Genomic DNA, 16,770 nt, shown 5'->3' with positions numbered 1-16,770 from the left:
GTTAGGGTTAAAATTCCCCTTGTTTCTTCTGATCCCCTCCCGAGTTGGTTTATGAGGAAGGAGTGGATAAATTCTGGTCTCAAGATTACAATTTATTGAACAATGAGGCAGATTCTGAGTCACAGAGCTCTGGGTTGTTGCACACAAAGAACCAAACAAGAACAACACAAGACCAGAAGAACCAACAAGAACAAACAACCACACAGCAACAACGAACAACGCAACAGCAACTTGACATGGAATTCACACATTGATATACCACATGGGCGTTCCTGCCTGCCGGCCCACAGGGGCATCTACTGCCCCCCCTGCAGACCCTGGGTCATACAGCGAATAGACTATTAGTGTTTATTCCCTAATAATAAAGCCCTAATAATAAAGCTCATAGGTTGTGAGTCCGATCTAGGGATGACCATAACATGGGGCACTCAGGAGAAAATCACATTCCTTTAGAATCTGGCTTTTATCAGGTCAAAGGTGCTGCTGTGAATTTATGACCATCTCGTACCAACCGGAGCTCTCTCCAGAGAGCAGAAAAACAACTGATCTCATCTGGCACAGCCTAAACTGCAGAAAACAAAGTTATATGACACACTATGAAATTACTCCTTAAGACATTCAGTATCCTCGAATTACTTTGATTTTCTATAAAACTTCCTAACACATAAACACTTATGTGTTACTTTACTCATGAAAATCACATTATTAAGTGATAAACACATTTAAACATGAACACTTCATGTTAGGGACACACTATATATCTGAACACACACTGCATGTTAACACCATGCAGAATAAATTCTTTCACCCTACAACAGACAGACAGACAGACAGACAGACAGATAGACTGACTATCTGAGACTGTCAGAAATTATAAGCCTGAAACCCTGCCACCGTGGGGCCCAGTAAGATGACTCATTACAGTAGCTTCAGGTGTTTTTAAATACCTAAAGTAGGAGGACACTAAGTGACTCATAACAATATTCCCCACTTACATATGCACATGACCATCAATAAACAGATGCATACACGGGCATCATACAGGGGCCAAGTGGGAGGAACCTGCAAAAGTTAACGAACTCAACAGTATTTCTGGGCAGGGCTGTTTACACAAAGCTCCAAAACTTCACATGCATAAGCTCATTCTTTTAAAAACAGCCTTGCCGAAAACCTGTTCCAAGCAAAAGAAAGTGATATTATTTCAGACATGAAGGAACTATTTTTATAAAACAGTCTTCTAAATGAAAATGAGTAAAATCTGTCTTTAAATCTTGACTATGCTTTAAATCTCATCACTTTGCGAAGACAACTAGTCTGCACTGCCCTCAATTTTTTTCATCAGATGATTTCGGGAAACTTGATGCACTTAAAGGAAAAGTAATCAAACATGTTTTTAGTTTCAGACACTAAATCTTCCTGTGACCGTGCGAGTTATGACACCTACATATTTGCTGGTGCAGTTGTTAAGTGAGTAAATCAGTTTAGCAATTACATAGGAAGTTTTGTAACAAGTAAGTTCAGATGCCTGGCTTCAACCTTTTCACCAAATTTTGCTACTTGCTTATTTTGTTTGTTACAAATCTTCAGCTACATTTAAAGATGACAGTTGGTCTGTGCTTCAAGGCAGCTCAGAAGCACTATGTTAACAAGTATCAATCCAGCTGGCGGATTGATACCTTACTGTTGTGAGGATGGGCGATCCTTGTATCACCACCTTGTGTCAACCTTACAGTGGCTTCAGAGGTATTCCCATTGTTTCCAGCTTTTTGTGCTGCAGGTGCTGGTTAGGTAAATATTCCTATAATATCCCTAATATACTATACTTGGGGGAGAGTATTGATCATCAGCTAAGAAATCACTTACAAATGCTTATATTATACAACCTATCACAGGTTACTGTTGTTCAGAAAGCCAGTGGTGTCATGTCAGTTGTTACCAGTTCTACAGGAAATACCGTTTAAGTCATTAATCAGCTGGTTGTTAAACAATTCAGGAAAAACCACATTACACTGAAACACACATTCTATTCTCAAAATGTGTGAAAGAACTTTGCAGTCAATCTGATTGTATTTTTTAACATTTACATTTCTCAGATAGCATCAAAGCTCTGCTCAGGAGCACAACAGCACTGCATGCCCACTGTATACTGCATGAGTCTGTGATGCTGCATGAACATCACAGTAAGCCTGGAAAACCATTTTCACCCAAATGTGAAAATTGTTAAAAGAAATTATTTTTCAATGGTTGCTTAGACCCACTTCAGCTTTTCTCTTCTCTCCAAGCTCCCAGATTCATTGATAGCAAAAGAGACAAAAGAGATTTTTTTCCCAAAATTACTTTTCCTGTGCCATCAAAGCAACCATTGGTTATGTGGTGTTGATGCCCCTGTGTTTTTATAGGATACCAAGTATCCAATTTAAACCACTGGGCTCAGATGGTGCAATCAAGATCAGTCGGGGACAAAAAAAAAAAAAAAGCAAAGACATCGGGCACAAAGCAGGGGAGAAGAACTGTGAAGATATATGGATATATTTTATGGTAGTGGAAATGCTCCCCTAAAAAATAGAGTTTATTCAAAAATGAAATATTGGGTTTGACTGTCATTAATGTCCAAAACAAGCAGGCCGTGACACGCACAATTTCTCTACAGTCCTCGACAGTTATTTTGTAGTAGTTTATTAGAGGATAGCATTACAGTTCAAATTACAACAGATCATTCAGTAAATTGTAGGTTAATTTGTATTTGGGCTCTTAATAATGTTTGTTAATGTTTCATTGTTATATTGATTGATTAGATTGATTATTACTCATACGTAAAATACAATACTTCAAAATCACAAATCACCACTGTTGATTACTATAGAGTACTTTCAATTTTTTTATCAGCTACATTGATTATTACATATAGGTAAAGGTAAAGTAGAAATAAAAAAATGTTTTAGGCAAATTTTGTGATTTATGAAATGACAAAACAATAATAATTAATTAACATGTTATAATGATTGTTTTATTATTGGTGGAAAATTGAAAAAATATTGATATGGATGTTAAGGTCATGTGTTTAGGCTGGTTGTCGTAGCATTTGAAGCACAGTTATCAGCAGAGCAGCTAGGATGATGGATGTCTGGGGTTTTCCAAGCTCCACGCCCCCACTTGTGGTTACAACTAATATTAAAATTCAAAACCAAAACAACATGTTTAGACAAACAAAACATGTTGTTCTTGATTTTAAATATATTCATAAGTCTGAAAAATAACTAAACTAAGTTTAGAAAGTTAGACAGTGATTTTGTGGCACAGTTGCACCCTCTTGTGGGTAAAGTACAACTTTTGTGCAAATACAGACTTATCAGTGCTAACGTCCATACTTCCCAGCTAAGATACCTACATTAGCTAAAAAAGTTCATAGACCAATAGCTTTGTGGTTGAATGTAAAAATGACATATAAACTGTGTTTTTACCTGGGCCGGCTGTAGTGGTTGGTTCAGTTCGGTTGCTGATTAGGCCGATACCCAGTGTGTCCAGGTCTGACTGCAGTTGCAGGTTCACCCAGGTCTGAACTACAGGATCTTTCTCAAACACCTTCAGATCGCGTAACTGGTTACCCATGAGACCTTTGACGTTTGTCACAGTCAAAGCCTGTATATAGAAAGTAGAGGAAAACTGGTCTTGGCCAAGATTCAGAAGGAAGGTAATTTATAATTTCTGCTGGTACAAGAACTGAAAATGAGCAAAATGAGGAAGGCGTTTTTTCCATGTTTCCTATATTTAGTGCAAGCTAAGCTAACAGTTACTGGTATTAACAAACTGACCTGTCTGGTCAATTTTGAATTAAAAACTTGACTATTTTTCAGCACTATATCAGCTCAGTTATGCTGTATTTTCAACACAACTAGAGTGTCCTTACAGTGATCACGTTAAATTCCAGACTCCTGAAATCGTCTATGTCCATGTTGATGTTCTGTGTTGACAGAGCTACTATATCCGCCAGAGGTGCCCCACCTTTGAGAGTGGAAAAAAAGCAAATTAAATAATTACTTGTCTGAGAGGCAGAGACATGGCTGTAATAGAGAGGCAAGGTGCATTCTTACATATGGTGGACTTAATTAAATTGTAATAGGTGCTGGGACTGGCACGGTGTGAGCTGAAGGCGGTGTTGCTAGCCTTGTACAGGACTTTTTTCTGCTCAGTTGAACATGAAGCCACATTCAGAGGATTGCCATTTCTGACAAGAGGAGAGAGTGACAACATTACATCGAATATTACATCTTCTCTCACAGTGGTCATGCATCTCTGTGCTACACCAACCTGATACTGTCTGGGGGGATGGTCGTCAGTGTGCTGGTGGGTAATGAGCACAGGTTGGAGCCAATAATGTTCAGCTCAGTGCTGCCCAGGGAGTTTCCAGAAGTACTCAGATACTTGGTGATGATTTCTTTGCTCTAAAACACACCAATTCAAAAAATTAAGGAAAACATAAATGCAAGTATGAACATCGGTTACTGTATAGTAAAGTAATTGTGATTGTTCGGCAGTTTCCTCATTAATCTACCTTTGCTGCCTCCCAGGGTCCATCCTCTGCTTTCATGAGAGCTGCCAGGGTGTCAACTTTGGTGATGTTCCATTTCGCAATGTCATCAAGTGAGGCCACACGAGACACTGAACCAAGCACCTGCACATCCTGATCAGAAACGCCTGATGGGTATGCCTGAAAGAGCAGACAATGTGTGGTGAGATATACAAATGTGTACCAACATGTATACAGTATAACCCACAGTTGTAATGATGAGTATTGTGTGTTGTGTTACCTGGTTGAGTTTCCTCAGAATGACTTTCTGTAAGTCATCATCATCTACTTTGTCACAGATAGCATTGAGGTTGTCTTTCAGAACAGGAACGTCCAGGCAGAGGTCAAACTGTGTCAGGTCATAGCCAAAGGGGAAGGAATCATCGTTAACTGTCACCTGGGTGATGTTGCCCACTGTGCAGCCTGAGGAACAATGAGGTGGACAGTGAGAGTGCTGCTTAAGCTGGATCTGCAAGTAATATTTGTAATAAGTAACAATCATCTGGCCATTAAAAAAATAAACAGACCATCACCAAATGTCACATTTTAAAGGCAAACCACCAAATATTTCACAACTTGTGCTTGAAATGGGCTTGCATAAATGAATGTAAATGAACAAATCAGCATTAGTTGCAACACCTGATTTTTAAAAATGCACTTACCTGCTCCCCGTTTTACCACAACGACAATGACTTGCGGAAACAGTATCTTGAGTTTAATCTTCGGTATCTTTACTTGCCTCAGGAAGGGCATAAAGGTTTTAAGGAACGATTTCTTTATGTCCTGGAAAGACAAAAATGCTCTAACTGAAGTAAAATGGATACAATGTACTGCTTAAACAAAGCATTAATGAACTGCTCCATAATCAATAAACAGGTATAAGTTAATTACATACAGTGGTTATACGGCCCCAGATGTTTTTGGTAAGATACAGGGGAATGTTCCCAAGATTCTCCAGTGTTTTCTGATTCCAGGTGTTGACAGTTCTACAAATAAAAGATAATGAATTCTTATTGTATAGGATACATATCATTCCTTCATTATCATCATCTAAAACAAGAATTTGGTGTTGGCGACAAACATATTTATTGCTCTAGCAATAATTGTGTGGAGGGAAGCACAACACAGCCTATTAAACACCTGGTGCATGACAATAAACCAAAAAAGTCAACCGCAGGATTTGTTAATGTTCTGCCTATTATCCAAATAATTAACATTATTTGTTTCATCCTTCACACTGCTTGCAGAATAACTGGATTTTATTATTTATACCCCAGCAGCTTTTCAATTGCAGCCACCTGGCTGCTAGAGAAGTCCTTGCAGTTCTTGAGTTTTTCTAGGATGACAGGATCTGAATTCTCTATGTAAGCAGCATCCAGAGTGCAGACCATATTCCCCAGGATCTCCACGATTTCTTTGCTCAGACTCAGGCCATTTATTCCCTAGAATATGAAAATACATTATTTAATGTAAAGTGAGGCCACTATACAACCTTGACACTGGTATGATTTAGACTTTTTGTGTATGTAAAATAATGGTAGTTACCAAGCAGGCCTTGGCTTCATTCAGCAGCATTGCACCTTTATTCAAAATTGCGGAGGGCACAGAGAAGTCTGCAGCACCCAGGGCAGTAAAGAATGCTCTGCAGTTGTTTTTGTTAATATCCGTGGGGCTGTGGTGTTTATAAAAAAAATAAAAATGTAGTCTGTTATTTATTGTTTCAAACCACTGATGCAGTCTTAGTCGTAGCAGTGTCATAAAAAGTTGGGGACAGACTCACCTGAAGTAGAGAAGCATGTCTGAGGGATAACTGGCAAAGTTCAGGGTGGTGGACAGGCTGTCTTTGATCAAGTTGTACATGCAAGTTAGCTGAAAAGCAAAAATGACAGATGAGTTAACACCCATGATTTAGGATCCAAGTATCTGGAATCCAACATGTCTGTCAGATTTAACCTCAGTAAGAGAATTGATCTAGTCACATTCTGATCCTACCTGTGATTCCTTCAGCAGCACCTTGACTCTGTCTGCCCTCGGCCTTGTGGCAAATATCAGCTCCTTGATTCTGTTTATTGACATTTTCTGTACAGTTGTGCATGTGAAGCCTTGCAGCACAGAGGGAGAAAGCCTGTGGTAGAGAATATGAATAAGAGACCCGTATACACTCTTGTCTTAAAGAAACTTTTAGTAACAGCCTTTGTTTACTTACTTCTCAATGTCAAAGGTCGTTTCAGCCAATTTCTCAAAGAACATGACAGCCTTGAATAAGAAAAAAAAAATCCAAACAAATGATCTCAATGTGATGTTCCTATGCTACTTTGTTATAATCTGACTTCTGTTTTAATATTGCAGCATTCTGACTTCCTCTGATTAACTCTACATGTATATATGTATACTGACCTGACTTATTAACAATGCCTTATTGTTGATCCTCTCTATCACAAGGTCCACACCAGTATCAGCGAGTATGAGCAGGGTTCGTGGAATTAAAGTTGCCATGGCATCAGGGACATTTTTCAACATCTGGACTGGATTTGTATCCAGAGAGATGATCTACCAGGTAGTTAAAAGCAAAGAAGAATATTACACATGCATAAAAAAGGAAATCTATTTTCTCATTCACATACATTTTAAAAGAAAGTGTGTAATTAACTAGCTTGATTCTAGATCTAGAAAAGATGTTCAGCATCTACAGGTGTCCACAAGAACGGAATGGATGGACAAACTAAAGGGATAATGTCTCAGGATTGTGCCTGCACATTTTTTGTGGAATAATCAGAAAATATATTTGTACCTTGTTGACCAAGGTCTGTAGGAGAATTGCTGGGCCCTCCAGGATGTTGGCAACAAAGGTGACACTCTTGGAAATGGTGAGTAGCTCAGAAGCTGCAATTGTATCTATTGTCTCTGATAAAATGCCAACAACAAGCTTGCCAAGGGATTCCAGCTTGGCTCCAGTGTTAATCTGTTTAACACATACGCAATCATGAATGGCATGCTTTCTGTGAGTACTTAAAGGTCATTCTAAACTTACTGAACCACATAAGAACCATGCATTAAAGCATTAAAAATTTTGGTTCTAAAGCAAGTTACGTGGACATTACCTGGAAGCCTGATGCAGTAATGCTTTGGATGATTGTGGTCGCTTGGCCCAGGCCCCAGAATGCAACAGTACTCAGCGTGGATAGGGACTCAATCAGTACTTTCCCAGGAACTGAAGTTATCTGACTAATAGTTAGGCCTGAACTGGCACTGCCAAGATTTTTAAAGATCTCTACTGTGAAGGTCTTGAAGTTGGATGCCAAAGCAGAAAATACCTATGTAGAAAATATAATATTATATGACAATATTTTTAAGGATTGAGAAAGAATGATTACATAATAATTATGTAATCATTATAAAATTATTATAAAATAATAATCGTAATCATCTAATATGTGTGTGTGTGTGTGTGTCCACAAAGAGTGGTCATATATTATTATACATTCTTTGCTCATGGTTTTTTTTATTGTAGGGTATTTGATGTTTGCTGATTTTTTTTATTAATTTAACTGGCAGTTACTGTGACAATGATGAATATTCTAAGCTATAAAACATGTTAACTGAAATGTTTGAAATACCTCCAGGTTTTTCTTTCCATTGCAGAATATCTTCAGTTTGTCCAAGATGATTATAGTGTCTTTTTCATTCACAGATGTATATACCGAACTTGGCACATCAGAGGAGCACAGGAAAATTTCTGGAAGTCTGAATGAAAAATGTCATATGTCTCATGCACAGATATTTATTCAACCACTAAATTATGCAGTATATATGATGTACATTCTAAAAAAGCATTTTTCTGCTGCAGGATACTCACTTGATGGGGCTGAAGTTTGGAATGAATGTAAACAGCTGTTTGATGTAGTAGTTGGTTACATCTAATGAGATTGCTGTGTTATTGAAGAGCTCCAGGTTGGAAAGGTCCTTCAAGAATAGCTTACTCTTCAAAAAAAATGAAATTTGGTTTTAGTTTAATTAAAATAGTTAATAATTTAGAACACAGAATCTAAATTAGCTATATTAGAATCTTCTAATGATCTAACATTTGTTGAGGTTTAAGCTCTAAAGAAAACTATACAGAAATGTTATCATGGTATAAAACGTACTTGAGAGGAAGAGAAAAACTTTGTGATGTCATTCACTGTGATGAATGTCACAAACTTGCCAATGTTATTGACAAACCAGGCAGTAGAGTTCAGTTCTGCATCATCGGCATTGTAGCATTTGGCCTCAGAACCTGTGGAAACAGAATAATTTAAAACTTAAAAACTGTAATGTTACACTCATTTAATCTCTTTATATACTGAAATAAATATGCACCACTGTTTCCACAGGGGTTACGGGGGTCACGAAGGTCTTGGTCATGGTCTTGCTATCACGATGTACAGTATCTCTAATACAGGAACACCGAATGAGTCTGACTTTGACTAAAGTAAATAATTGAGTAAATAAATAAATACGCAGTTTAACCATGTCACCATGTGTGCTGGCGTTTAAAACTAATGTATTTATTTATTTACTTATTTATTTAGACAGAGATCTCAATACCCCCCCCCCTCTCTTTTGCAGCTTTCTGGAGACAATAAATGTTGGACTGGAGGAAAAGAAATTAACCCCTGGATAATAATGGAGTGCACATTCTTGGCTCAGCATAGATTCTCATAGATTAGTAAAACTGAATTCCTTCAATTAACATAGTAAGCTACAAAATGTATCTCACCAGTGCTCAAGTAGTTCTTGATGGAGGTGTACACATCTGCTTCTCCGAAATCAGAACCGTTGTATGTGAAGTTATTTCCCATTACAGAGACCCTGTTGAAGAGAAAACGATGCAACAATTGTGTTTCATGTTATCCACTGACCTTTTTATTAACAGTGAAAAAGAGACTTACATTTTCTGGAAACCAAAACATGAGGCTTTCTGCACTTCAGTGACACTGATGAGGCTCTTGCTAAGGAATTTAAGATATTTCCTCAAACGCAGGTTGAACCACAAGCTGACATCAGTACTGCTGTTACTGCTTAGGGCCAAAGGCCAAACACAGGGCAGGGTCACCTTCTTCACATTGTCTGGAACATCCTCCTAATGGCACACATTTACACATTAACAGGTCATTTTATATCCATATAAATGTGAATGTATTCCCACTTGAATGCTAGAATCATCACTATGTTGTTAATGCAACATTCTGATGAGGGACATACAGTTTCTAGGAAGGCAGGTGTTTTGTTGTAGTTGTTGAAGATTGTACAGACATCAAAACTGTTGAAAATCGCTTTGGGTAGACTGAAGAGCTGTTGCAACTCTGAGGTGCTGATAGTACTCAGGAGCTGTAACAAAGAGATACATGTTGGTATTACAGTGACTCGGGCCTTACATTACAGACACATTTACATGATAACACTCTAAAGTTCAGCTCTAATGTATGATCTTACCTCTGTCTGCCGTTTTGGTGGCACAAGAGACAGAAGCGTGGACAAATCTGGAAAGCCAAAGCTGAGGAAAGTGTTCCTCAGATAGATGTAGAAGCTTCCACCAGTGTAACACTTCAGTGCCCGTTGACCTGTTTCATAACATATATATTATTTAAGGGATTAAATAAGATTAACTCGTCATTATAATTTGTAGGCGACATATCTTTTGCACAAACCTTGGAAGAACAGGAGAGTGTTGTTGTAAATCTCCCTTTGTGTGTCGTTGCTGAGTGTCGTGTTTAGTGTGTCCAGCAGTGTGAGCCTATTCAGAAGAACAAAATTATATACATAAAATATCATTACATTGAATTTGTTGACAGAACTTTCACCTTAAAGTGGAGCTTACAAGCTAGCTTCAGCAAATACACAAATTCAACATTCTGCAATATTTTGTTAAACTGAGTGTAGAAATTCTTACATTTCTTGGCTGCTGTTACAACTCCTGTTGGTTCCAATGGTAAATAAAGGTGTCACCAAGGTGGGGGAGAGGTTGATTAAGAAAGGCCTCAGTCTCACTCTGAGCCACAGCACAAAGTCCTTGTCACTGACAGTTGGCAAGGACAGACCCCCTCTGTCAAAAACAGCCTGGAGGAAGGCGGACTTCACCTTATCGGAGTAGTTTCCTGGGCGGGCCTGTGGGAAAATTTACACAGCATCAGTGTTCAGTTGGAACTGTGATACTGAAGAAACAGTACTGAAATTCTGACCCTAAAAGCAAACCTAGCAAGTTACAGAAAGTGATCTGCTGTTCCAAACCTCTCAGGACAGCAAATCTTTTGCACATTGATTCAGTATCACTTGAAGAATTTATATTAACTTTTTTAACTTGTGGTAAACTTTTTACAAGCCTATAGCCTGTTTAAATAAGGTAGAGTTTAGTCAAAGCAGTTATTACTGAAGATAAACTTGTGTCAGTTATGTAGCTGTTTACCTCAATGGCTGGTGAGACTATGTCAAAGAAAGCCCCAAAGTCAACAGTGCTGATGCCTGCCATGAGTTTAGCCACATCTTGGGCAGAGCTTAACTGTGTTGTTGCAAGCTGGGCCTGTTGACTGATGGTGAGAAATTCTGAAGCATCCACCTAGAAATGACAAGTAGCAATTTATTGTAGAAGGCATACATAATGCTTTAATCTGAAGCAAAAGGCAAAACCGTGGATACGTTTTCAGCTAGGAAAGAAAACTCTACAACTACTGTGGACACTCACACTGGAAAAGTTGGGATTGAGTGCTTGCAGGTCCTGCAGCGTTGCAAAGTCAGAGAAGTTACCAAAGTTAGCCCTTAGCCACTCTTTACTGTCTCTGGTAGATGAGACACAGCCCAGATCTGCGAAAAAGAGGGAAAGAGCCACCAGCAAGGTATTACTACCACTCAAGACATTATACCAAACTGAGCCTAATTGCTGTAGTTACCTGAGGAGTCATTTCTTGACAGAAATGGTTTGATGAAATAGGTGAAGACTGCTTGCCGTCCGTCTCTGTCCATGAACGCCCTTTGGCTGCTGAATGCCTGAATGCTGTTACAGACAAGAAGCTTTTTAACATCTATGCTGCCAAATAATGTAGGTTTCCATGCAGACATATTGAAGGCGAAGCAATATAGTACAAATTTACTTACACAATCTGGTATGTCTGGCAGCTGAAATTGTTGGAGCTGAGGCAGATCAGGAAATTGGAGGATGGGGAGGCCAAAAATGGACGCATCTTTGTCTGGAACCAGCTGCGGATAAAATTCTCATCCTGCAGTTGTGACTGGTTGAAGCTGGCAATCCTCAGTTCTCCAAGAGCCTCAAGAGCATGTGACATGGTTTTGCTGCTGATGTTGGGGGCCTGGAATTGGCAAAAGCACAAACATTTGGGTTGGATACAGAATTAACTGACTGAAAAGACTTATATTGTGAAACTGCGGACTGGGGTTACCGTGGCGGCAAATGTCTCAAGAGCCTGGTCTAGTGCAGGAGAGGCTTTTTGGAAGAAAAGCTTCCAGACCTCTACTGGATATGTGGTTTGCCTTTCAACAGCGCATTTCATAAGTGTGACCAAGTTGCTGTGTGTGAGATTTGTAGCCTTGGAAAAAGACAACAAATAGCAAAACTGTCAGATCTTATGGAGTTTTGTCCTAGAATTGTAACGCAACAAAAGCCAAATCTCATTCTGGGATTCATAGCCTGCATAAAAGTATCTTACCGAAGAACAGGCATGCTCCGTGATGGTAAAACTGCACAGGACTGTAGAGGAACTGTTGTTTGATATGACATTTGCCAGTTGTGATCTTGGGAAAATAATGGACAAAAAATCCATTAACACTTTAGATACAAGGTGCAAAACTACCTCTACTATGTAAACTCAGCATCGAAAAGAATAGAGCCACCCACCCATCAACTCCAGCACACATGAGGTTCTCTGTAAAAGCAAAAATATTCCAGCATTTAATATTGGTGCGTCTAAATGCTATTACTTCACGTAAGTAAAATGTCTGGTACTTTGCAGACTTACCATCAACTGGGCTCTTTTGACACTGGAGAAAAATAAAACAGAATCCTTAGTTCAGTGGAAAAAGCTAGTCAGAATACTTTGACTGCTCCATTACAGAGACAATTTGCCAAATAATGTCTAATTTAATCAATTGGCTAGTAAAAGTGAACTCACCTCAAAGGAACAACCTGTTTCAAAAATGAAATGAATCGTCATCAATAAAGTTCTCTTCAGTGCGATCCTGGGGTTTTTTTGAAAATGTTTTTCAGCAGGTTATTTTGCCACTTACGTGTGAATGTCTCCCTGAGTGATTGTGCGCTTGATATCACACCCTGTGAAATGTTTGCTGGCAGGGAATTCAAAATTTGAAGAAGACCAGTGAGTCTGAGGAAGAAAAACAAGACAAAAAAACATCATTTGATATTAGGCAAATTTAAACTATCTGACAGCAGACTCCTGAAAATATGATTTCTTACACAGCAGTGTAGGATGCACAGCTGATGTTTCTGGGAATCACCCGCAAGCTGTCAGGATGAAGGCCGGCCACCACAGGAACCAAATACACTTGGAACCACAGCTGAAAGTCTACACGCGTAAAGTCTTTAAATTTCGGAGCGAGGGCTGTCAAGGTCAGGTTCAGGATGGTTTCCCGTACTCCAGGATTTGTGATGATAGTGATGTTCTCCTGGAAGCACAGGGATTCGTGTTGTAGATCAGGAATACATTTTTACTTTCTTTAATCTCAAAAAGTTCTTATGCCTACAGCAATATTGAGTTGGCCTCTTTGTCAACCAACTTGGTCAAAAAAGTTGGTGATGTTAACATAATAGGTATATACCTTTTTGGTTAAGTTCACAAAACCTTGGAAAAACTGGATGAGCTGCTGAACATTGTTAGAGACTGTCACACTCGTAAACACCTCCGTCACAAAGGCCTCATCACGGCCACTGTCCAGCAATAGTTCAGCTTTCTGAATTGGTGAGAGCTTTTTCAAGGAATCCGTCTGTGAAACAAATTTATTTTATTTCCAGTCATCCACCAGAATCAGCACATACCAATATATTATAATATGTTGCTCCTTTTATGCCTTTCATTTTGTAGATTCATAGTATGAAACATCACTTACTGCAGAGAAATTGCTGTAAAGTTCCTTAAGATTCTCAAGAGTTGCAAAAATTGAAAACTCTCCAAGGTTTTTTTGCAACCATTCCGCAGTCCCATTTACATTGTTTGTGCAGCCAGGCTCTGCAAAATGTTTTAAATGATCAAAACAAACAAAAATAAAGTTAGTTATAGTTAGTTAGCTATTAGCATCTCCCCATTTCAGTATGAAAACAATTGAGCACTATTGATACCATGTTTGGTTCACTTGTTACCTGGGGAATTCTTTCTTGACAGGTAGCGTTGAATGAAATTTGTGTAGATGAGGTTTCTCAGCGTCAGTTGAGATGTTTCAATATCCATAACTCCAACCCTTAAAAACACATTTTTATCAGTTTCTCACGATAACTGAAAAATGTTGATGTTAATTTCTTTTTTTTTTGCAGTAGCTGGATTCTTAAAAGATTCATGAAATTGCTCCAACATCCATCTGCAAGGCTTCAATCATCATTTTGATCAATCATCATCTAAAATGACTGTGACCTGTTAGTCTGTTTAATGTGTGATGATGGCCTATGATAACCACAGCAAGAAGCAAAGTGTCTGTCAATCAAAACGATGATGGGTGTACAAAACTTACTGTATTTATACGATCATTGGTAAAATCAGACAATACTTTTAATTATTTGTGGTCCATATTTTTGGCTGCCATCAGGACAGCCCCCTATGATGCTCACAGTTCTCTTGTTATGGGCAGAAATATAAACCTCCTGGAAGGTTTCTCTGGTGAGGCTTTATCAGCCATGACAAGTCATAGTTGTTTCGGCCCCAGACCTTTTTATTAGAGGCTCTTTTTCTCTGTTCCACTTAAGCTATACCAAAATATGTGAGTTTATGTGAAAAAGACATGTACAGTGACAAACAGTTACTTGGATCAATAAAATTGAGTTATATTCACTTACAGTTCCTGGAAAGCACCACAACTGAAGTTATAGTTGCTCAGTTTGATTAGGAAGTTGCCGCTGATTTGGGTCAAAAGAGGAGCCACTTGGAGTAAGAACCACTGTCTGATTGATTTTGGGTCACTGAGGTTAGTCAGTCTGTTCAGAACTCCAAAGTTAACCAAAGCATCCGATCCAGACTGATTGGTGTTCTGTCATTAAAGAAAATAGTAGTTTGCCATTATAATATACTTTTAGTATAGAGGAACCAAGTAACCTTACATGATTTCTTTGGGGTAGAGATTTACTTGGACTGTATTAGTGGTGAGTATTTCTTCTTTTACTTAACTGAATTCCAGTAAATTACTTTATTTATTTTTACCAGGTCACTGAAGACTTTAAAAGTCAGCTGTATGATCTGTCTGAGGTTTAGTTCCAACTCCTTGGTCAAGCTTGTATTTTCACTCTTTTTACACGACAACCCCACCGTCAGTGTCTCCACTGCAGTAGATATCTAGAGAGGTAACATGGTAAAGGTACCAAGAATAGGTTAATGTTTGAAACAGAGCACAAGGGGGCATCATTTAGCAACAATATTTGGTAGTGATATAGAATGTTCTACAAATGTGAATTAAGAAAGGCTTACATTCTGCGGGGCATCTTGCAGATTCAAAGAACCGCAAGTTTCCAGGGCACTGGAAATTGCTGTAAACATAAAATATTATATTGATTTAGTAGACTTCCCTGTAAAATTAATACAGAATCTGTGCTTACCTAATGTGCTGAATTTAAAAAAAGCAGTTCAAGAATTTATTATGTATTCTGGCAAAAAAAAAAAAAAGAAAGAAAATGATCTGACTTCTAATTTTTTAGAGGGGCACTTACCGATCCCAACAGCTGATAGCAGCAGAATCTGAACTGATGGTTTGAAGCCACCCATCCTGAGATTGCAGCTGGACTCAGGTTTTCATTTGTACACCTGTTGTGCCAAATACAGTACATACGAGAGTGCATGCAAGGAACTGTTGCATTCAAAACATTTTTCTGGTCACACCTTATTGTTTTCACAAAAATGAACTTATGTCATTGCTGCTTTTTAGTTTTTATAATATTACATATTATATGTGTCACTTGTCACTAACGTTGTTAATAAAGATTCTATTCTATCCGAGTTTAATATTTTAAACATAATTTCAGTGAAAAGGTAAAACAAAGGTACCAAAATGTCAGGATTTTTATTGCACATTTAACCTCAATCTGCACTTTTAAATTATCATTGTTGTCTAATGTGTTTTTTTTTCTATTTAATGAGAATACATAAGTAAATATAAAATGTTTATATAAATATATATTGCAGAGATTAAACTTACCCCTTGTTGCTCTGTAAGAAGAAAACTGAGGTTTGCGAATGTAGGTGAAGCCGTTATATACCGTGTGGGGGGTGCTCAACATGATGCTCAACATGTTCTGTAGGATTCCATTCGAGTCTTAGATAAGGGCACAAACTTGCCATTCATTTATATCAGGACTGTGACAGACAGGAAGGAATGGTTGTTAACATTTTAATAGAGCGTAAAACAATCTTTTAAAGTCTTTGACTCACTTTCACTTAGAAATTATTACAGTACAGAAAATATCGACATTGTGCAGTTTGCATACATGTGTATATTAGAAGAAGTTATTATATTTGGCCCGTTGCCATTTCACTGTCATGTTTGAAAAAGTAATGGGGAAAAAACAAGCATACCAATTCTTAAGAACTGAAACTATAGGGCGTTGATGAAAATTAAACACACATGTCAGCATTCCACTGTCGTATCTGAAACATTTGAATGACAAAACTGCTGTTTGTGCTTCACTACACGAATTTCGTGCTTTTGTATATTTAACAATCAGAAAGAGGAAAAAACACATTTTACAATCAATTAAATTTTCATCACTCTAAAATTCATCACTCTTAATGCGTCAAAAATATTACAATAACATCACATCTGTCAGCTGATGTTCATGATTTTTAGAGCACACTTTAATCTTCTATTTTGAATACTGTTAATCTTACTTGGCATGTTTTAAATGTTGGTATAGTATTTTTTGTTTGTGTTGTTGTGCAAACAAAGTAAAAAAAATGTGGCAGTACAAATGCAACATTTAGAGAAAACATAAGCAAAAACAA

At 38.0% G+C, this 16,770-nt stretch overlaps 1 protein-coding gene and 4 long non-coding RNA genes across 5 annotated transcripts; all 5 read right to left on the bottom strand.

Annotated features, from left to right (window-relative positions):
* Positions 1-3,023: 3,023 nt before the first annotated feature.
* On the bottom strand, positions 3,024-12,347 carry LOC114427785 (uncharacterized). Its single transcript, XM_028396001.1, has 32 exons — positions 12,268-12,347; positions 12,001-12,147; positions 11,699-11,910; positions 11,494-11,597; positions 11,289-11,407; positions 11,013-11,162; positions 10,500-10,714; positions 10,258-10,343; positions 10,043-10,170; positions 9,812-9,937; positions 9,499-9,689; positions 9,327-9,418; positions 8,713-8,843; positions 8,424-8,548; positions 8,185-8,311; positions 7,669-7,881; positions 7,359-7,529; positions 6,965-7,117; positions 6,774-6,823; positions 6,560-6,692; positions 6,348-6,436; positions 6,113-6,239; positions 5,840-6,009; positions 5,463-5,553; positions 5,230-5,350; positions 4,809-4,990; positions 4,553-4,708; positions 4,309-4,442; positions 4,092-4,225; positions 3,908-4,002; positions 3,462-3,639; positions 3,024-3,165 (listed from the first exon to the last, which is right to left on the bottom strand). The coding sequence occupies exons 2-32, from the start codon at positions 12,109-12,111 to the stop codon at positions 3,062-3,064; spliced, it is 4,218 nt and encodes a 1,405-aa protein (XP_028251802.1). The 5' UTR covers positions 12,112-12,147; positions 12,268-12,347; the 3' UTR covers positions 3,024-3,061.
* Positions 12,348-12,581: 234 nt separating this feature from the next.
* On the bottom strand, positions 12,582-13,055 carry LOC114428152 (uncharacterized). Its single transcript, XR_003669522.1, has 4 exons — positions 13,032-13,055; positions 12,845-12,939; positions 12,730-12,743; positions 12,582-12,598 (listed from the first exon to the last, which is right to left on the bottom strand). It is a non-coding gene; the product is annotated as an uncharacterized LOC114428152 (long non-coding RNA).
* An 87-nt stretch (positions 13,056-13,142) lies between these two features.
* Positions 13,143-13,752, bottom strand: LOC114427952 (uncharacterized). The gene is made up of 3 exons (XR_003669492.1): positions 13,682-13,752; positions 13,394-13,558; positions 13,143-13,240 (listed from the first exon to the last, which is right to left on the bottom strand). It is a non-coding gene; the product is annotated as an uncharacterized LOC114427952 (long non-coding RNA).
* A 17-nt stretch (positions 13,753-13,769) lies between these two features.
* On the bottom strand, positions 13,770-14,777 carry LOC114427950 (uncharacterized). Its single transcript, XR_003669490.1, has 3 exons — positions 14,619-14,777; positions 13,932-14,029; positions 13,770-13,800 (listed from the first exon to the last, which is right to left on the bottom strand). It is a non-coding gene; the product is annotated as an uncharacterized LOC114427950 (long non-coding RNA).
* Positions 14,773-15,533, bottom strand: LOC114427951 (uncharacterized). The gene is made up of 4 exons (XR_003669491.1): positions 15,483-15,533; positions 15,244-15,302; positions 14,980-15,111; positions 14,773-14,809 (listed from the first exon to the last, which is right to left on the bottom strand). It is a non-coding gene; the product is annotated as an uncharacterized LOC114427951 (long non-coding RNA).
* Between the last annotated feature and the right edge of the window lie 1,237 nt (positions 15,534-16,770).

The sequence above is a fragment of the Parambassis ranga genome, chromosome 22 (genome assembly GCF_900634625.1).
Source record: "Parambassis ranga chromosome 22, fParRan2.1, whole genome shotgun sequence".
Taxonomy (NCBI): Eukaryota; Metazoa; Chordata; class Actinopteri; family Ambassidae; genus Parambassis; species Parambassis ranga.
The sequence above is the reverse complement of the archived record's forward strand: the minus strand, read 5'-3'. Positions and strand labels throughout refer to the sequence as shown.